Source organism: Glycine max, chromosome 13 (assembly GCF_000004515.6).
Source record: "Glycine max cultivar Williams 82 chromosome 13, Glycine_max_v4.0, whole genome shotgun sequence".
NCBI lineage: Eukaryota > Viridiplantae > Streptophyta > Magnoliopsida > Fabales > Fabaceae > Glycine > Glycine max.
The window spans coordinates 38,124,840-38,147,586 of record NC_038249.2 but is presented as its reverse complement, the minus strand read 5'-3'; the positions used below and the strand labels follow the sequence as shown (position 1 = coordinate 38,147,586).

General features: G+C 32.5%; 2 protein-coding genes across 2 annotated transcripts; one reads left to right on the top strand and one right to left on the bottom strand.

Annotated features, from left to right (window-relative positions):
• The first annotated feature begins 2,492 nt into the window (after positions 1-2,492).
• On the top strand, positions 2,493-7,508 carry LOC100785120 (polycomb group protein FIE1). The gene is made up of 13 exons (XM_003541829.5): positions 2,493-2,728; positions 4,042-4,107; positions 4,201-4,323; positions 4,807-4,887; positions 4,963-5,055; positions 5,178-5,253; positions 5,563-5,642; positions 5,718-5,789; positions 6,278-6,337; positions 6,419-6,515; positions 6,725-6,788; positions 7,065-7,124; positions 7,213-7,508. The coding sequence occupies exons 1-13, from the start codon at positions 2,528-2,530 to the stop codon at positions 7,295-7,297; spliced, it is 1,158 nt and encodes a 385-aa protein (XP_003541877.1). The 5' UTR covers positions 2,493-2,527; the 3' UTR covers positions 7,298-7,508.
• Positions 7,509-8,119: 611 nt separating this feature from the next.
• LOC100803142 (uncharacterized) lies at positions 8,120-16,638 on the bottom strand. Its single transcript, XM_003543243.5, has 20 exons — positions 16,331-16,638; positions 16,163-16,251; positions 15,958-16,067; positions 15,809-15,863; positions 15,285-15,373; positions 14,851-14,917; positions 14,709-14,768; positions 14,310-14,480; positions 14,118-14,211; positions 13,944-14,023; positions 13,750-13,825; positions 13,577-13,620; positions 13,190-13,257; positions 12,686-12,771; positions 12,434-12,591; positions 10,987-12,325; positions 10,565-10,851; positions 9,608-9,814; positions 9,375-9,531; positions 8,120-8,593 (listed from the first exon to the last, which is right to left on the bottom strand). The coding sequence occupies exons 1-20, from the start codon at positions 16,440-16,442 to the stop codon at positions 8,292-8,294; spliced, it is 3,651 nt and encodes a 1,216-aa protein (XP_003543291.1). The 5' UTR covers positions 16,443-16,638; the 3' UTR covers positions 8,120-8,291.
• Between the last annotated feature and the right edge of the window lie 6,109 nt (positions 16,639-22,747).

Here is a 22,747-nt window from a genome sequence, read left to right as displayed (position 1 = left end):
CTTCAAAGGCTTCCTCATGCAAAAGGAATTAGATCAATATATGAAGCTAAGGCCTTTTTAATCTATTTGAAAGCCTCAAGGCTCACGTTACTCCTTTCCTCATACAAATTAATTAAGTCTTGTTTTCTTTAGTTTTAATAATGGGAAAAAGGCCCTAAACTTGCCAGTTGAGCTCGTAATAAAGTGATTGAAGAAGGTGATTTTAACAACTAAACTTCGCAATTTGGATTTGTTTTGGGGAGGTGACACTTCTAACACAACTTTTACTTTATTCTTACTTACATGCTTCTTATGCACCAAGAAATGTAGGAAGTTGCCAACTGATATGCTAAAGGCATATTTAACAAGATTTATCATCAACTTTGTGTTTCATGGAGTAATTGAAAGTTTGTTCCGAGTTGACTAAATGATGGTCAAAATCAATTGATTTTACTACAACTTTATATTTCTGCCAATCAGGTCATGGAACGAGGCTCATTACCCTTCGATAGGCGGGCCCAACATTCTTAAGTCCAAATGGCGTAGTTAACTATCAACTAAAAAAATGTCAAAGTAAACACTACCTAAATACCAATAGAGTTGGTAAATATCATTTAAGATACCTTTGTTAAATTCTTTAGTACAATAATAAAGGGGGGAAATAGAATAAAAAATAATCTAAAATAAAGTAAAACTAATAGATATTTTTTTAAATAACTTTTCCGAGTACATTACTATTAAAATTAGCTTAGCTTGCCTAGTTAGATTTGTTAGAGCAATGGCTTTTTTAAACCCTTCATAAGTTTTGATTTAACAAACAAAATAAACAATTTTTAATCTTGTAAGACAAAACATTTTACACAAACAATATAAACTAATCATCTTAACAAGACGATTGAAGTTATGCATAGTGTTTAATTAAATACATAGTCTTGCGAATATATGATCTTATTATTTTCAAGAATATACTTATATAAAAGGTCTTGATCGGGTAATAAAAAAGTTTTACAAAAGTGGAAGGTCTCTGCTAACTTATTTCTTCATCAAAAAACACGCTTTTAAAAAATAAGGCACGACCAACATACTTATCTTAACAAAAGATTTGTTTTTAACGCACAATTTAAATGAGAAAAGATAAATACTCTATTTTATCGTATCAGAATGACTAGTTGATAAAAAACATTAAATATTACATTTAATGCGCCAATATTCATATTTCTTCAAACTAAAAGATTGAAGCCTCAACGATATTTCAGCCAATACTTCCAATTTGCCTATATATACCAAAGATTTCAAGAATGAAGAACTTTTTGCACAACTCATATGTGATCTATATATGTATTTCTTCACTTGTTTTTCTAGTTGTAATTCTCTAATTGTAAAAAGAAAAGACTTGAACTTCATTTGTAAATCTGCTAAGACAAAATAGTTAATGAGCTATATTCCTTTACTTTTTTCTTAAAATAGTGGGAGATTCAAAAAGCTTTTAATTAGAATAATTGAGTGAGTTTAAAGAGGTTTGTTTGTAAACAAAGAATACTCATGCTGAACTAAAGACTTAAGTTAAATATTACTTGTAACAACCTTAACTATTAATAAATTTTTTAGTATTTTTTTAAGGACCAGTCGTACTATTAGTTAAGATGAATCAATATAAAAAAATTTGTGTTTATCTTTCTTCCTTAATCTTCTTTCATAGTACTTAAACAATCTAATATCTTTATAACACATTGTTCAACTCACCTCTTTCATTTTCAAAATATGTATTGTCCTACTAAACATGTTCTTAAAAAATATTTGTGGAAATATTTTAAAATACAAATTAATCATCATCCTTTTAGTTTCTTTTTCAATGTTTTACAACATTGATTTGATCAAAATCTAAAACCAATTGACACTTTAGGTTAATTGTTATTCCTGGTAAAGACCCAGACAACTTATTTTTTTGAATCCTTCATAAATCGATCCAAATCTCTAAAAGCTTTAAAATTTAATTTTACACCTACAATATGATATCATTCAATACATGTATTACAAACATAATATATGCACACTGGTTAAAAAAAATAATATATGCACATATATTTAACTATTTATGTTATATTATGATTTGAAGTTATTTTAATTTTCCATTAACCCAATATCCCGATTGAATAAGCTATGTGTTGAAACCATATCATCTTGAATCGATCTTGTGTGCAATCAAAATCTTGGAAAATCTCATACATTGATTAATCATTACACGATAATTATGATAATGTGATGAATGGTTTAGACTTGGGCCATAAAGAGTATTTCAATCCAAGTTTTATGACCCAAACATAGTTTTATACCTAAAAAATTACCTATTTACTTAATTTTGACCAAACGTTACGGTCTAAGTCTTATAACATTAATCGGGTCAATCAAGTTAAGTCGGGTAAACCCGTAAAATGACCTATTTATTTAACTTTTGTGAGAAATTAGAAAATTATACACTTTCTCTCTTATGCCTCTTTGTGTGAACCCTAAACCCTAAGAGAAAGAGTATAGGGAAGTAGAAAAGAAGATGGTGACAAGGGTCGAGAAAGGGGGAAAATCCTTTGGTTTGGGGTGTGATCCTGTTGTGGGATCATTGATTCCTGCAAAAAAGAAGGATTACAAAGTCACCAATCGCCTCCAAGAGGGGAAACGCCCTTTGTACGCCATCGTTTTCAATACCATCGACTTTCGTTATCGCGACATTTTCGCTACAGTTGGGGGCAACAAGGTAAATATCCTATTTTTTTCACTATCATTTTATTTAGGCTATGAATAGACGATTTTGGTCCTTCTAAGATTTAATTGAGACATTTGGTTTGTGTACTTTTAAAACTTGATGATTTTGATTATTGCATCTAATTAACGCTAACCTATGCTTATGTGTGAGACATTTGTATAGTTGATGGTTAGGGGTCTCATTAAGGCTATGTCACACTAAGGTGTTGGTAGATGGAAGGATCTTCTCAAGGTCACGAATGAAAAATCATAATATAGATAAAATTGGCGAAATCCAAAAAATTTAAGTGATATCATATAACTTACTAATTAACATTAATAATCAGAATTGAACAAATGAAAAATTAACAAACGATCGTAGAGAGGAGGGGTTGGGGGACGAATGTCGATAACCACCCCAAGTCCCCAACCCATTCAAAACAAAACGCAACACACACCGCAGATCTAAGTTTCTGCTACGAGAATCGAAGCCGTGGTTGGTGGCGGTTCAGATCTGAGTTTCTGCTTCTCAGCCACTCTCAATCCTTTTCGTGGGCGGTGGCGGTGCAGATCCGAGGCTCGCGACATGGAGTATTGGAAGCTCTGTGAGTCTTCTTCGACGCCGGCGAGAGAGTGAAAATGAGTTGGCGAATCCTAATGCATGCATAACATGCTTCATCTCTATTCGATTTGGTTGCTTTTGTTTCTTTTATTTCCTTTGTTTTTGAATGTGCACCTGGCCAATCTTAATATGTGCTACTGGTGAAACCATTTGCTTTTTTTATTTTATTTTTTTATCTTAGTTACTTTGTGGTAATAACAAATGTGTATTGCTGAGTGCATCTAAAGCCTGGAATATTAGATTTCAACTTCAATGAATTTATTTTCTTAATGTTGTATTTGTTTTAGCATATTGTTGTTAGTGTCTTTATGATCTGGTTCTTCGTTTTTCTTTTATTAATATTTCAGTTTATATGAGAAAGAGTGCTATTTTTTTGTTTTGGATTTTTATGTGGTTTGAATCTATGAGGAAGAAGACGATTGAGGTGGTGTATGTTTGCGGGTTACAGAAATGGAGTAAAGAACGAGAAAGAGAATAATTTAGTTAGTCAACGTTTATAAACTAACAGTCACGAAAGCCATTAGATAGAAGGACCAAAATCATCAATTTTTAAAACTAAGGGGACCAAATGTCTCAATTAAATTCTAGGAGGATCAAAATCACTGATTCATCAAACTAGGGGATCAAAATTACATTTTAGCCTTTTATTTATTGCCAAAGTTTCAGTCTTTAATGTTCTTTTTTTCTTCTTCTTAATTCCTTAGGTTACTGTTTATCAATGCCTTGATGAAGGGGATATTGCTGTTTTGCAATCTTATGCGGATGAGGATGTAAGTTAATAGTGACCCTTCACTCTCTTATTTCATTTGTAAAAGTATGTGTATGGAAATGTGCTTCAATTTATATGTTTTTATGTAAACCAGAAGAATGAGTCTTTTTACACCGTGGGTTGGGCATGCAATGTTGACGGGACCCCACTTGTTGTGGCTGGAGGACTCAATGGGGTAATCCGAGTCATTGATGCTGGCAGTGAGAAGATACATAAGGTATTTTGATTATAGTCTACTTGAAGCATATGAACAAGATGATTGTAAATTTTTATATTTAGGAGGCATTTATAAGAGCTTATATGGAGTTCATTTGGGTTTTATGTAATGATATAAGCATTCAAGCAGGTATTTGATTAAGGGTAGTTCTTTTTACTTATTTCAATAAGTTTGATGGTGAAGCTTATCATAATAACTGGGAGCATTTTTGTGAGAAAAAAATGTCGGTATCCTTGTTGGAGTCTAGTTTGAGCTTATGAAATTGGTTCATGTCTTTACTATACATTCTTCTTAGCTTATTCTGCCATGCCCTAAGTTCTTACTGAATAAAAGTGTAATTGAGTTATTTACCAAGTATTGTGGGAATTACTGCAAGAGTGCAAGGTGAATGTCTTTAATATTTTTTTATTCAATAATGTTGAAAATGTACTGGTTATGCATTAATACGTGCTGCTATGTTACATAAAGCCCTCCTCTGTGCAGAGTTTTGTTGGCCATGGAGACTCCATAAATGAAGTCAAAGCTCAAATATTAAATCCATCACTCGTGGTATCGGCAAGCAAAGTAAATAGTTTCTCCATATTTTCACTATCTAAATAATCCCTTGTTTTTCATTCGATGACTTCTAAGGTTTATCAGGATGAATCTATTCGGTTATGGAATGCTCATACTGGAATATGCATTTTGATATTTGCTGGAGGCGGGGGACATCGTAATGAAGTCTTAAGTGTTGTAAGTGTATTCTTCATTTAATATATCTCTCATTTTTTCTTGCTTAATTACCTATTCTCGATGATAATATAAGATTTGGATTTTGGAGATTAGTCAAACTAACTTTTTGTTGCTTGTTGTAGGATTTTCATCCATCGGATATGTATCGTATTTGTAGTTGTGGCATGGATAGTACTGTAAAAATATGGTCTATGAAGGGTAAGATATTTAGTTTTATGGTTGTTGCACGGATGTTATTTGGCTATGATTTATTTTACGGTTTATGTATTTTGCTAACTTTGTCCAATATTCCAATTAGAATGATAACATGGACACTGCCATTAACAATTGTTTTTGTAGTTTCTTTTAAATTTTTTGTGTGGAACATGATGCCTCATCCTGTTTATGCATTGAGTCAATTAAAATGTGCATGAACCAAAGTTTTTATGCATGCGACTTTTTTTCAGTGTCTCAATTGTATTGTTGTCCTTTTCATTTTAACCCATCATGCCCCTCATGTTACTGCAGAGTTCTGGACATATGTAGAAAAATCATCCACATGGACAGATCTTCCTTCCAAGTTTCCAACAAAATTTGTCCAGTTTCCTGTAAGCAACAGTTCATTTTTGGTACATATCATTGATCTTTTTCTAATTTCTAATTCTAGTGATACCTAATTTCAGGTTTACACTGCTTCAGTGCATATAAATTATGTTGACTGTAATAGGTGGTTGGGTGATTTTATCCTCTCAAAGGTGAGTGATTGCTCAGTATCAGTCTATTACCTGGTGGAAATTAAATTTTAGGTTTGTTGTGGAAATACTATGCTCCAATGGTATCAGCTTCATGGATCTTTTGTAAAATTGGTAGCTTCTAATGCTATTTCACTAAAACAATAAATTAATTATCAAAAATTTGTATGGTATCACTTTGGTTCTTAGATCATGTGTTTAAAGGCTTCCTTTGGTAGAAAAGCAGAGGTAGCTTTGTTGTGTTGATGTTTATATACTTTTCCTTGCTGCTCAGTTTAAGTGGGAAATCATATTTAATGAAGTTTCTTTGACACAAAAAAGCTTTAATAATTGAGAGATGAAAATTTGTAAGAGTTTTTTGGGCAAGTCCTCCATTTTGGGAACTTGACATTGAATCATAAGTATCAAATTTTTCAATTTGAGTTTTCTCTGATTCACAAAGTTACTTGCCAATTCGTTAAGTAATGAATTATGTTATGTTATGTTTCCAGAGTGTTGATAATGAAATTATCTTGTGGGAACCTAAAGTGAACGAACAAACTCCAGGGAAGGTTAGTTATAATTATTAGCTGTTTTTAAAAAAAATTCTGCTCAAGTTTTAATCAACTTTTTTTTTTCCTGTGGATGTTTAGGGTGTAGTTGATGTTCTTCATAAATACCCTATTCCCGATTGCAATATCTGGTTCATCAAGTTTTCTTGTGACTTCCATTTCAACATAGTTACAGTGGGTAAGAGTATCTAATTGCATTTTTTTACATTTATTATTTTCTCGTGTATGTGCAGCTTCAGTTCCACAGTGACAGGAATTACGTATTACACACAAATTGTTCATTACAGATTTCTGGCAATTTGGAGTAGTTCTTTTGCTAGCAAGTTTTATTTTGTAATTTGAAGATTTTAGCTTGATTTTGTATTCATTTGTTTTTGTGACTGCCAGGTAACAGGGAAGGGAAGATTTTTGTTTGGGAATTACAGTCAAGTCCTCCCGTACTTGCTGCAAAGTTCGTTTATCATAAGATTATTTTAATAACAAAATTTAGATACAGTTCTTTTGGTGTTGTTTGTTCTGTTTTCCAATCAGAATTGAAGTTTTACTTCGATTTCGATAATTTGCATAGTAAAGGTTTGCAGTAAATGATTATGCGAATTACTACCTAGGTAAAACTTCAATTCTAATTGAAGAAAGAATAACATCTTAGAAATTGTATCTAAATTTTATTCTTATGGTTAGTGGATTTTTATCTTTTGAAGTTCTTATGTCGAGTCACCTTGTTTAGGTTGTCACATCCTCAATCAAAATCCCCAATCAGGCAGACTGCAACATCCTTTGATGGAAGGTAATTCTTCATACATTGATGTCAATAATTTTGATATAATATTGTTTTAGTTTTTAACTATAGTCCTTTCTTGTGTGCTATGTTGTAGTACTATATTGAGTTGCTGTGAGGATGGGACAATATGGCGTTGGGATGTTTCAAAACCCTCAACCTCAACCTCAACCGCAGCCTAACTTATCTTCGTGCAACACCAATCTGATGTGCATGTCAAACACAAGGGCATTTGTGATTTATCAATTTAACCAGTCATGTACATCAGGAACTTGATTTATTGCATGTTTTTGTATTTGTTTATTTTGGTTCGGTAAGGCTTATAATGTAAAATGTTCAACTAAGAACTCAGTTAAAAGTTATTTAAATAAAGTAAAGCCAAACCTTGATTCATGCATATGTTACAACCACAAAGGACTAAACGAACAGGTTCATCTTAAAAATTGGGTCAAGTCAAGTCATCGGTTTATACAATTTAGAGAAGTTAATTATTAGAGTCTCCACATAAATCAGCTTGAAAATATTTTTTTAAAATAGATGTGTTTAGCATTTGAAGCTCAAATGTTCATTTCATTTCAAAATAAGTGTTATCCTAGCCTATTTTATACGGATAAAAAAAGTTAATAAATAAATGAAAAGAGTAATAATATTATAAAATTGATATTATTAATATTGCATTGAAAAGTTAAAGTGACATTTATTAGAGATACTTGTGAAAAAAAGATAATTATATTGAAAAGTTAACATGACAATTATTTTTTGAGACTTTTTTTAAAAAATAAAAGAGGGAGTATTTGTTACAATGCAAGACAATTTTTTTGTTTAAAAATATATTTCAGTTAAATTGTTTAGTATAATATTGGCTGTTTGGTCAATGTTGCTAAATTGTTTTCTATCACCTTGTATGGTGTGAATGTTGAGTTATTTTCTTTGTTGCATTGCAATCAGGATCTCTCTTTCAGAATTTAATGACATCGTATTTTCACATGTTAAACTCCCAAAGATTATCTCAACTATTTGATTGCATTTTTCGCTCAAGGGAACAAAATTTCGTTACGTCAATGAAGAGCCATGGCGGCTGCTAGCTTGTATCCTATATGCACAATATCTTAACCTATTATGTGAATAAAAAACTTTTTGACTATAAATATACAGCAAAAATGGCAGAGAGGAACCTCAGATTTGATTCCGTAATTGCATCAACAGGTCGTGCATAGTCTCTATCTTTTGACTAAGTCGGATGACGGTAAGGTGTTGAGAGGAAGAAGACTCGGAAGTACCAATATCACTGATTAAATCATTAAGTTTAGCCTGTGAATCCACAAGTGCTTCCTCAAGCAAAGTCAATGTTTGCTCTGAAGTTTTGTGTGATTCCTCATTTATGGTGAGATTCGGCAATGGAGAAAGTCCTCTACTACCAACACTTCCGTCTCTACTGTACTTTTCAGAAGAGAAAATCTTATCAATGCCTTCACTTCCTGCAAATCACCATACCGTTATTAGAAAATTATGAAACAAGGATAAACCAAGGTTCTGTTTTGTCTAAATTAGCACCGTTTCCCGCTCAATTTTTGCCAAAGCAAAATTTTTCGACTTTGAATGCAAAATCCTAGAGAGTAGGAACAGTAGTAGTCTGTGCAAGCCATATGATTTGCTCAAGAAGTTAAGCACAATTAAGTCTCCAATTCATGAGAAACTCCAGACAATTACTGTTCATGTATTATTGTATTGTGCTTTTCCGTCTATGAATTGAAAAGTAGTGGTTAAAACCTAAATTCACCATTTTCACAAATTTGTTTTTTGAGTGGCACAATTTTCAACCTTGGACTTTGGTATAGCTTGCTTCATTAACATTAGCTCTTTGAGGGTTAACACAGCTTATCATATATGGTAGTCGGCCGAGGTTGTCATCAATGTACCAGCCCCCCTCTTGGATTTGAGATACCTTGTTTTAAAGCATTATCCATTTCCTATAAATTTTGTTTTCGAAAAAATAACACTAATAGAATCCTTGTGGTCTATGGCTTCTAGTACTGTGCGTTGCCTCTCTTTGATCTATATGCCATACCAGTTAGTTAATAATACTAGACCTCAAAACTAAAATCCATCTTCTGCGCTATGGGAAAATGCAGTTTTTTAATGATATAATCCTATTACTTCCTAACTTTAGGAAAGACTGAAGTTCCACTAGTAGGCTTACAATGAGATTTTATGTCTAATGAAAAATTATTCAATGCATGAGAAACTTTGACAACATACCTAGGTGCCCGAGTTGGTCTATTACAGACTGACCAACAGAACCTTCTAACTTCAGCAACCTTATAATTCCAGCAGTTATCCGGCCAATTGAGTCAATTTCAGATTTGCACAGAAAAGTGAGGTGCTGAACCTCATCCTTGGTTACAACCGCCTCAATCTGCATGAAGAAATAATCATCACACAAACCTTCATATAAAAGAGACAACAAGCCATAAATATGAAATTCTCATTACCGGTTGTTTAACAGAGAATTTTAGGTTTTCCACTTCCCAATTGACCATTTCATCATCAACATTCTCCCCACCCAATATCAAGCGAACTTCAACACCAATTCCTCCAACTGTGTTGGTGAATCCTTTACCCCCATTTGCAATAGGTGTTGATGAAGGAATGTCTTTTTGCAAATGAGGCTTCAAGATTTGCAGACCTTGAATTCCAACCTGCAAGTGCCGGCTAAGTATGTAAGGGGTTTGATACTGAGTTTATCATATTTAAACAAGGATATATATCAGAGAAAACCAGATTACATGGTATTGGATGTTTCCTGGGTAAGCACACACTAAATATGTTTTGATCATTATGAACAAAGTCTTTATTCATAATCATCATAAATAACAATATGACAAGAAAGCCACCTAGCCTCATGTTTGTCCATTTAAGCCAAGTAATGAAACATTTGATTCTGACTTTGGCAACATTAATAGAAAAGGTAGTTCAGAAAAAGAACAAAAATAAATTATTTACAGAAATAAGATCCACTTTAAGGCATGAAAAGTAGCAAGTTTTTTTACAGTTTACTTTATTAAAACCAAGGATATAAATGTCTTCAAATAGATGTTTGGTTAGTTTTCACAATGCATAATTTGTTTTAACTTGGCAATATTTACTTGTGAACAGAAAGAAAAAGGTAATAGGTCTAATGATCCATCTAAGCTACCCCCGCACCCTCCCAATGACAAAAATGGGGTGTTTTTCAAGTTTGACAATTCCTGCAGGATATGATGCCCGACTGAATGTTGAGCAATTTTTTTTAGTAAGTGTTAATTTTGCTTTCTCTCTTTTATAGCTTCAACCTATTATTCTTGAAAGAAAAAGAAAAAAATCTTTGATTCTGCAGTAGTTTGGAGCAGAAATTTATATACAAAAAAAAATTAAATATTAAAAAAATCAGATAGAAGCATCTTTCTTACAGTAATCAATTCTACTGGATGTTGTTTTATTCTTTGCAATTGCCCTTTTCCATCTGGAATATTCGTTGGGCTACTTTTTGCATTTACTCTTAAACCATGGAAAGATGCATGCCAACTCCTCTCTTCTCTGTCTTCATCTACATGGCTTGAGAACCACCATCTTTCAGCTGTCTCTTGTGCATCTTCAAGGGCAAATAACCAGTCTCTCAATTCTACAGTTACATCCACATCACCAGGCTTTTTCAGTTGAGGAAAACCAGTTTCTTTCCCTTCTCTTCCACTTCCAACTGGTGAAACAATAGTAAGGAAAGTATATTTAAATGTAGCAAATGAGCATGCCAAAGATGAATAGAGAACAATTTTTTATGTACAAAGCACATTAACCAACTACAAAAAATTAGATGACATAGTTTGTTTCATACCATCTTCTGAATTATCAACAATGAGAGGAGTTGCCTTAAAAAGTTTTGACAATGGTCCTTTTTGTAAGTTTTCCAACCCTTTACAGAGACCAATCCCAGGAGCTCCATCAGGTCCAAGTATTCCAAATCTATGCAGGAGGGCTTCAGCATAGTTCATTCCTCCAGCAAGACGAACACCAGATACAGAAGCTGAGACATTCAAACTATGAGACTCCAAATCTTGTTCATATAATGGTATGACATGCTCCATGCTTATGTCCAGAAAAGGGACTGAATGAGCATTTCCATTCAATAGATGTTTCTCGTTCTTATGCACCCAGAAAACAGTTCTTAGTTGAGGATATCCATTATCACTCAATAAGAGAGCATTTTCCTTAGAACTCAAGAACGAGCCATTTTCACACGGCAAGTGCCCCTCATCATCTACACAACCTATCACAACACTCTCCCAACGTAAAATGGATGAAACAATAATGGCCCCACCAAGGGTTCTATGAGTGGCACTAGTAAACAGATCATCTCCAACAAATTGCACTAAAGGCATCCCCTCAATATTCACAGAAGATGACTCCAGAAATCGAAGTTGGAGGTTTTTCACTGATAAACTCACAGAAGCATCACTAGGAACCTTGTCCATCAGCTTTCCACTAAAAGATGTATCCCTAATGTCCTCCAATTGTTTCCTTTTTCCGGCCTTTGCTATCTTTTCACTAACTCTCCCAAAATAACCGTATAGATCCAGGACGAAAAACAATTGTTCAACAGAAGTGTTGGACAGATACTGTTCACAAGCAACTCCAACCCTGACAATACCCCCAGGAGGGGGAACTTGTAACAATGGACTGCCATCAGCAGTTACCATAGCTACTTCAATGCAAGCATCTTTCAGATCAACACATCTCCACAATCCTGATGTCTGTTCAAGGGAATTTTGACATCCAGTTCTGTCAGTACATGCTTCCAGAGACAAAGTAAGCTGGGATGCTCTAGCAGTCCATTTCTCCTGGCTAGCATCAATTGGTTGACCTTCCCAAAGACTGAAGCAAGCAGGATCCTTCTCCAGGTTCAGAATTCTTAGTTTCAGTGAGGGTGAATTTAAAAAACAAAGGCTTTCAATATGAAGCCTTGCTCCAGCAAAGGAGGTCTGGACTGTATTGTCCATGTCACTTTTGGAAATATCCAATTTGGTCTTGTCAAAAGGAACTGTAAGATCCAGTCCTTTGAGATTGAAAATAAAAGATTTCACTGAGAAATCTGATAAAATGTCACCAGGATTGACAACAATTCCATCAGCTAATAAAGAGGATATCCTCAGGCATGATTCTTCCTGGAGATGAATCTACAAATACAGAAAGATCATCAAATTATATGATTGGCAAAAATAAGTACAAAATAGATCCACTTTTACATCTATAACAGGCCATTTATCGAAAGAACCTGCACATACCACAAGAGGCTGACAGTCAATAACAGTTTCAGAAGCAAAGGATGGTGGAAGTGGAGAAGGCATGATCTTAAGAGCATGGAGGCATATTAGAGGGGTTCCCTCGATCAATTGCCACTCCTGTTCTTGTAAAGGATATATTGGAGGGCAAAAGCTTCTGGCTGCCAAAAGAAAGGATAGAAAAATAAGGGAACAAACAATATATGCATTGCTTAAGTGGTTACTTCTTTTCAAGAATATGTTGATAATTAATACCAAATTCTGGCACATGGAAAGCATCTTTTGTGACAGCTTGCATTGAAGGTTGCACTAAGATACATGGAGGGCTACAAAAGGTGTCCCTGCATTCCAATAGGCACAAACTACAACTTAGTTCCATTGTAACAATTAGTACAGCCAGCTCAACATAAAAAATAAAAGTTATTGTGTCATTTCAACTATCAAGTGCCACCAAATTGACAAATTAAGTAGGGTATACTGCTGCTACTTAAGAATATAAGAAATTTTTATTGTCCTTTTCTTCTTTTCAATTGCAATAACTTCTCCCAATTTAACCCTGGATATCAATCATCTAACCATAAAAGTAGTGGGTTCTATTGCCAATATATTCAGATTAGTAGTTTCTCACTCCCAGCTTCCAATTAAATCCTATGAGCACAGAAATACATTGACATAGGAGCCTACACCTGCCCATACACAGGCAAAGCTTGCTGAATTCTTTTAATAGTTGTTATTCAGATAGGGCACAAAAACACAAACCTTAAAAATAAGCCACCAATTGTAATTCTGGTCAAGTTATTATCATTATCTCCTTCAGAAAGACTGGCCTGCAAGGATAGTCAGTAAACCAATTTCACTCTACCGCAACTGAAAGCCTGATAACATTTCACAGAAAAGGGTCACCAATGGACCCAAATAAACTATATACAAAGGTGCCTTAAACCCCCAAAAAAGAGTCTTCAGGGAAAATAAAAGGCTCTGTACGATTTTTAATTCTGGCTCAAGGTATAATCAGTTCTATTCTACCTATTAGATAAGGCTAAGGTAACCAGCAATAATATTAAGAGTAATATGGACAGTAGCCAGGGAAAAAAAATGAATGCAAAAGTGTGAGAGTGTCAGAATTTTTTTTATCAAAAGACATACCCGAGAAAAGCAGAGGGACTGCATCAAAAGCTCAAGCTGGAATTCTGCAAATTAATGCTAATAGTTGGATCATTGTGCAAGCAATGATATACCTAAAGCTAGGAGGATATTTAATAATAATTCAAGGAGACAAAGATCAACATAAAAAGACCATGTGCAAGCTAAAAACAAACCAGTATCTTTAATACAAAGAAATATATGATCTATGACAATTGAGACAAGAGAACGCCCAGCTGCTTCAGTGGATCGCTGTCACAATACAGTTAGAAACAGATTCAGAGAAAGCCAAAATGAAACATGATTATTTTGTGTGTAACAAACTACTGAGGTGGTCTCAAAGGAGGGGAAAGTTAAGACAATATGAAACCTGCTGAATCTTGGAATCAACATCACCCCTGTTTAGACATACATATACTCCCGTCATAAAGCGGAGAAGTGCACGTAATCCTGCTCATATTTGTATCAAACCCACGTCACATCCATACCATTTATATCAATTCAATATGGACACAATAAACCCAAAATGTGCCCTTGTACTTACCTGGTTCGCTTAATGCAGGGCAAACAGCTTCATTGATGTGCAATTGAACCTCAAGCCCAAGTGGACTATTCAACTCAGTTCTCTGAATTGTGATCTGGTAATAATAAAATCAAGCTATATTTCATGATTTACAAAATACTGTAATGAAACAAAATATTTATAAAAATATGTAGTGGGGACTGCATTAATTACATATGCTTCTCCTGATACTCCTTCTATAAAACGCTCTCCTCCAAAGAATACACGCTTTGCGCCATCATCATCCCTAAAGTTTGATCCCTCTTGAGAGTGGCCTAATGCAGCCTCTGTGAACATGTCGGGATGAGGTAAAAGATCAATAGACAAAGATTGCCATTCCAGCTTCTGGGCAGGACAAAAAAAATGAGAGAATTATTATATGGTAATACACATATAAGCAACACAGTACCCTCAAAATTGAGAATATAGCAGAAAATAATTTTTATGAAAGAATGCTATTCTTGTAATGAAATGAAACCTATAATATAGAAGAGCAATATGAAGGATATAAAATCACACCAATACAGATTACACACTGATACATTAAAACTAGTGAAGGGAGGGATATATTACTTTGAAGACGTATATGTACTTGTTACTGGAGAATTCCCGTGCTTCCTTAAGATTTACAACCTGATAGGAAAAATTCTTCAATCAAGTGCTATATGCAAGTAGAACCAGAAACTACTGTAAGCCTGGGTTTTGAAGTAAATACCTGCCAGTTTTCATTTGTGGTATACAACAAAAGATTGCGTATGGTGATAGATGCCATAGGTGGAGCCCTGCAACCAGAGGTAGTGAATGGGGATGTTTATAAATAGACTTGAAGCAGAACCAGATCAAGTCTCACACAGCTTCATTTATATAAATACTTTGAGCCAAACACAGCAAAATCCATCACCCATCAGGTTTATGCTTAAGAGTTAAGACTGCCCCACAGAACTACCCACTATATTTTAACTCCATTACAAAAAACATAGTTTAGATACTGCATCACTCCCAGTAGGGAACAAGATACTAATATCAATTGCAATTTATTGAGATCCATTCCATAACACTTGACAGGGTTGGTGATTGGTGAAGCATAAATAATTATATATGCTGAAGAAGATATCAAATTCAATGTACTGGCTGGTACCAAGAACTTACCATGTTGCTCCCACTTGGCGACGAGAACCACCACGAGTTTCAAGTAATAGATTAACTGTTTGAATTTGTATAGTCATGCCATCTGCAATCTGACAATCACCCGCAGTCAGTATGAACTAGTAACATTCAAACAAGATACTTGCATTTATGGACAACTGATCAGCCTAGGAACTACCAAACCTAATAGAAAGGATTTTGGTATTAGGCCGAACACCATTGCAATGAATGATCCAACCTTTCATTGCATCCTTATCCCTCTATTCAGCTCAATAAAGGACTAAGATCTAATAACCTCTCCCTATAGTCAACAAATTCTCCATGCCTACTTATTTTTGTCACTAAAAATTCTCCTCTCGAGCTAACTGTTAAAATCCAAATCCCTCAAACATTGTGAAAACTGACTACAAAATCAACCAAAGCATGTTTAATAAACTACGAATATCACTTTATCAACACTTACACATATCAGCTCATGCTTAGTTTTTTTTTTTTTTTTTAAAAAAAAAGCAGAATGAAACTCAAACCTTATCAGCGAAACCATAACCACTTCCCTTGACGGAGGCAGCCGACGGCGTGGAACTGCACATAAACGACAAAATAAAACAGAAAAAATGAAACAAACGACAGCAAAAGCAAGAGCATCAAGCATCACTAGCGTTGTTTCATTGCTTACCAGTTCGAACTAAGAGATTCATCAGAATCAGAACTCTCCTCGAGAACCAGATCGAGTCTATCAATATGCACCACGATAGGCTCCGTTTGCACATTGCTCACCGACGGAAGCTGCAAAAAAAAAAAAAAAAAAACAAATCACAACTCACGATCGGAAACAGAGCGAAGAAGCGAAACGAAATCGGTTACCGTGTGAGCGACTCAACTGTAATCTCTAGTTTGCCGACTTTGGCGGTGGCGACGTTGAGCGCCGGCGGCAATCCGACGCTGGAATGCAAGGCGTCGCCGTCGATATCTGAGAGCGAGAATCGAATCGAAGTTGGTGAAATGAAAATCGAAATCGAATTTGGATTTGGATTTGGATTTGAAGGTACCTAAATTGGAGAGGTGAACGGTGCGGCCTTGGAGCTTGAACTGTTCGCGGGAGAAGGATTTGAGCCAGTACTTGAGAGTGTACTCCAGAGCCCGACCCAGTATTGATTCCATTTCGGATCCTGTTATTCGGGTCGGGTTTTGCCGTGAACTCAATTCAGCTTTTCTTTCTTTCTTTTTTCTTCAGTACCGATCTATGGTGTTATAGAGAAATACTACAGTGGAATTCTGATTGCGGCGAGGGCACGTGCAGCACGTGACAGGAGAAGGAGGCCCTCGCTGTGTCTGCGATTTGTGTCCGTTACTGTTACTGTTACTGTGTTTTGGAAGGAAAAGCTAAAGCTATCATGATAACATGATTTTTCTTTTCTTTTCATTTTAATATTCTTTCGAGATTTTCAACTTTGTTGGCAAATTTTGTAAAGTTCCTAAAGATTTTTACATGTATATTTTTTTTTTATGGGAAATTTTGGTATACCCTAGACGCTTCAGGTAACAAAGACAATTCCACCAAAAAGTGACGACCTTTGTTTAGTGACAACCTACAAACATTTACATGAAACTTATAACCACCAAAATGTCATTATTATGTCAAATTCTAACTTGAAAGTTGAAGTCCTTACAAATAAGCAAGAACATGAAAAATCCATGAATACATGAAATTGAATGCATTCATAGGAAAATCACCTCATTAAAGCTTTGTAGCTAGTTATGTTAAACATATATGCATTAATTTCTATACTTTTATTCAGCTATAAATCATTATACATATGATATGCTTATTTATTTTGATAATAATTATTTTAAAAGTTATATATTTCTTTGACAAAATGTTTCTTACAAGCATTAAATTGATAGCATATATAAATTTAATTTTTACATTAATATTACATTAATTTCTATTAAATTCAATTAGATTTTTTTACAATAGTTGATAAAATCTTACTGCATTTTTTTATATGTAGAAAATAAAAAATACGCATCAAATAATTTATAATAACTCATATATATTATAGGAATTCAACCAATTCAATTAGATCCATTTAGTGTATTTTGAATTTTAACATGTATTTGATATTTGTCACACATTAATATGTATTTGATATTTGAAATACATACATATATTAATTAGCATTATAATTATAATTGGTTTGGGTGAAAAAATAAATGAAACAAGTGTTGTATAATAACTTTTGAAATTAAATAACAGATGAGTGCATGCCAAGTTTCATGCATACTCTTCCCATAAGCTATTAATTAGGTGAACAATCCAGTTTCTGCAACTTTTAAATTCCATATATACCGATCTGTCAATACATATGCAAAAAAAGAAACAGACGCACAATGTAATATGAAATAGTGTGGAACATGTGCCTCGGGGTTGGTTTCATGATACAAGAATTAGTTAACGTGAGGTCATTTTTAATTTGTTAGACAGATCGTACGTACAGACACAGTACGTAACATGCGTATCATTATTATTATTATTATTATTATTCAAAAACTAACTGGTGAGCATTTTAATTGTAAAATCATTTCAATTTTTTGGATGAACCAATTGAGAGAGCCAATGACATTTTTTTTATCAGTGAATAAATATGGATTTGATAATAGAACGAAGGATACAAGTGTCATAACCTCTCTAGGAAGCCAGTGAAAACAAATTAAAAGCATTCAATGGTTACATCATATTTATCACAATTCACAAGCAAGCTGGAAAAATTAAGTAACCATATGCTAGAATCCCCTACAAAAAGTCATCACGCACACCCTCATGAATAGAGCCAATGATAGATTCTTTTTCCCATTTTGAAATCTTAATTACGTAATTGCGTTAAATATTCTAAAGAAAAAAAAATTATTACTCATAATACTTTTATCCTATTCAAACAAAATTATTACATTCTGTGGATTGTGAAGAATATATGTAATCGTTAAAAAGAATTATAATATGCCATATCAATATTCTAGGCACGTAACAAGTTGCCCTCACGCCATCTTTTGGTCTTTGGGAAGGTAGGATAAATCACTTGAGTTACCAAATTAAGCACTAGCCAGCTTTTGTAGCTTGCATAAGTTGCATTGCCCACATTACTCATTGTGGTTCTACTGAGTTTTACCTTTAAAGTTTTAATTTAGTGGTCAAAATAATTAGGTACGTCCGTTTGGTAAACAATTTAATTAAAAATTATTAAATATAAATGTTTTATCATCTAATAATTCTGTATAAGTTGTTTATATGATTGAAGAAAAAAATTACATAAATTATTTTCATATACATTCAAAGTTTTTCCATAACCTATCCCAAATAACTTATTAAAATAAGCTAAAAACAACATATATAGAAATATCATGAGTTTATTCATAAACTCTCCACACATTTATATTTATGCTATCTTTAACAAACTAATTATAAGCTGAAAATTTAGCTGGTAAATCATAAGTGTTTGATAAATTATTTATTAAAGTATATGAAAAATGTAAAATTACATAAAAGATAAAAATAATAAAATTTTATCTTAAATTAAAAAAAAAATAAATGTTCAAGGATAAAAAGAAAACAAATACAAAAAATTAGAACCTAAAATTTTTAGCATTTTAAAAATATTATTTTAAATAATATTTTAAAAAAATTAAAAACTATTAAAAAATTAATCAAACAATCAATAAAAATTAATTAAAATATCTTATCAAACACCCTTATATAATGAATATTTTTTGCTATAAAATTATAGGTATAAATTAATTTAATTCTTCAAAACATACAGTATTAAGCATGTATATAACACCCTAGCTAGGCACTGGGTTGACATCTGTTACTACTAGTTTGTGTGATTAGGGGACGTCTTCTTGGCAACTCGAACGCATAAAAGCCAAGCAACCACTGCACCACTAAGTGGGATTCAAACACTAGCTGCCCAAATGAACCACAGTGCTACACAACTTGCTAATTTCATTTGCCTCACATTTATTATATATATACAGTTATTTATATACCAGTTTATATGATTTAATTAGTGACTTGTTAATTTGAATGACCTAATGTTTTAACCGAGTCCACTATTAGTTTCAATTTTATAGAAAATTAAAAGGGTGAATATTAATGAGACTTAAATAAGATAGGATGTTAAATAAAAATATTTGAATATGTTTTCGGCTTGGTCCCTTAAATTTAGAATTTGTCCTTTTTTCCCTTAAGTTAAAATTTACTTTTTTAGTTTTCCCAACTGAATTTTGATAGTTTAAATGTATAATTTGTGATGATTTTTTATGGTAAAAAAGACTAAGAAACATTTTACAAATTTGATGGACTAAAAATATAAATTTTAATTTGAGAGATTAAAATAATATATTTCAAATTTAAAGAACTAACAACATATTTAAGCTATTAGAAATAAATCCCTAACCTCTCACTCATTAGAGAAAAGCTAAAAGAAACACACTTTTTTCATGAATTCATTCTCTTCTCCTCCTAACATTCATTCTCCTTTACCCTCTTGCATATTTTGCGCATACATGCTTTTGTTCTTTCTTCTGAAAAAAACTTTGTCTTGTGAATAATTGAAAGTACCTGAAGAAAACAGAAGAGGATAAGAAAACTGAAAACAGCTCTGATGTTTTATTGACTAAAAAACTTCTCTAAAAAGATATCTAAATTAATATAAACATTTGAAAGGTAAAAACATAGAAGGTTGGATTTGTGGAGATAATTAAGGATGTGGCCTATATTGTAGGATGGGACAATAGATTATATATATAAGCCCTCTTTTCTTAGGTTACTGACTTGCTGGCCCACGAATATTTTTCTTTCTTTTTCTTTTTTAACCATTGTCCCGGATAACTTTGCTATTTTATTTTCTTTCCAAATGATATACGGCTAAATGGGATTCAAAGGATAGATGTAATTATTTAAAATCTCGTCATGCCTGAAAATAATTTATTTAATAAAAAAAATTATGTTTGATTTCTATCAAATATAAAATTCCCTTATATTTGTAATAATCATGAAGTGCGTGTCAAATTAATTCCTCATCCAGTAATATGATGTAATCTTTCATCCATGAAAAGATAAATACAGCTAAATCGATGGGACGAAGTGAGAAGTGAAAAGGGATACTCCTATATATAGGTGATGGTTACCCAACAAGAAAATTAAGTGTGAATGAATGAAAGAATGATCCTCCCTTTTTAGTCAATTTCTGATTTTAATGCCCAAATTCAAGGTCCATTTTTGCTTCCCTGTTCTCTCTGTCTGCTGCAGCCTTTGAGAGAGAATATTACTCGCGGAATATTCTTAGATTTCCGGTCCAAAAATACCATACTTATAAACAAAATTTGAAAATTATACACAAAAATATTTTAATTTTTCACATAGGGTAAAACAATATTTACATTGAATAGTTCGTTACTATTTTATTTAATAAAATTTATGTTTATTCAATTACTGATATAATTTACGGATAAAAAAATTACTAATATTTTTTTTTGGGGATTCGGCCTTTCGACTAATTGAATACTACTATATAATTAGTTCAACCCAAAAGTGTTTTAAAAGACCAAAAAATCTAGCACTTACTCTAGATAAGATGAAGTTAATAGAGGTTGACATTTACTCCTAGTTTTATTTAAGTATCCTCAATAATTCAAGAGAAATGTGAAATGATTTATCAATTTAAACTTTTTGCAAAACAACTTTTGCTCTTAAATTGTTAATGATTAAATGTTTGGAGAGATGGTGATAAAAACTCAAATAATCAATAAATAAAATGTGTGTTTCAGAATCAGTTAGAAATTTTGTTTTGCATTTTTCAAAGAAATTTTCTATTATTATTTTTTCATTGAACGAAAGACAACTTTAATACAAACACATGCTAAAGAAGGTGAGAAATGAACCAAACAAACATAAAATAAAAGAGAAAGCATAGAAAAAAGTATACCTAAGTTTATACTAGTTCAATTATAATAAATCATGACCTATATCCAGTTCTTACACTGCACTTGATAATTTTCCACTATTTGATCGGTGATTACAATACAACAAGTGTTTTACACTCAAGAAACTCACCTTAACAACCTAATTCTAGGATACTCTTCACTCTCTAACTACTAACTAAAGATCACACACCTTAAAGTACCACAAGGAACCCACCCTATAATTTTGAGAGAATTCACTCTCAAAACCTAAAGAAAAACTTTCGTATAACCACCAAGGGCAACTTTTGGATTTCACAAGGAAACTATCGTTGATTTGTTTTCCCCAACAAATAAAAAACCATCGTTGAATGATAGAATAAGTAATTTAATATTAATCTGGGAGATAAATTTGGAGTTTAATGGAAAAAGCACATATTATTTTGAAGTAACATTGAAAGAAGATGCATAGTCAAAAAAGAAAAAAAGACATTGAAAGAAGATGTCAAAGAGACTAAAGCAAAAATTAACTCTAGCAAGTAATAGTGCCGATTCGTATCCTCCAAGTATCTGTTAATCCGTTAATATAGGACTCGCGTTTACATTTCTGCACGCAAGTTTTAATTTGTCTTCCAGTAAAATGGGATAAACAGCATCATCAGTGAACTTAAATAATAATCCTTTTTTCTCTCGTACAAAATAGTAACAAGTTAAAAACCCAGGCGGGAAATTAATTAAGTATTATTCTTTTTGGGGATAAAAAGAATAAGTGTGTTATTTTGAAAACAAGCATTATGTTAGTTAACCATGATTTAAGTGATACTAAGTTTCATCTTTTTTAAGTATGCATATATATTTAAATCTTATGAATGAAAAAAAAATAATTAGAAGAAATTTTTATTAAAGACTATCAGTTGAATTTTTTTGATAAAAACTGATCATTTTCAAAGCTAAAAATATTCTGCACCAATACTAACATGACAAAATAAAAGCATTATATTATACTCTGAAAACAGAAAAAAAATGTTATTCAAAAAATAGATTATTCTAATTTTACAAAAAAAAATAAGTTATAAACAAAATCCATATATATACTTTGCATATTGACTTCCATGGCTGCAAAGTATCTGTTTGAATGCATTTAATTCAAAACTCATTCTGGCACTTTGAGAAATAAACAATAAAAACGTCTGCTTGCAGTACAACAATTCCTTTCTTGTACTCCAAGTTAGCATCTTTCCTTCTTCATATTTTTTTTCCCTTTGTCTTGAAAGAGGGGAAAATGAGGGTATATTTGTTTCTCTTTCCAAGTTTTTTATTTTAAATTTTTTTAATGAATTTTTTAGAATCTGCTATTGAGAATAAAATTATATAAAATTTTGTTTGGTAATTTTATTTTGAAAATTTTTTTAGAAGTAGAAAAATAAAAAAACTTGCTTGATAAATTTGTTTTTAAAACGTGTTATGAAAACTAAAAAATAGATAAGAAAAAAGTATTGTATTAGTTT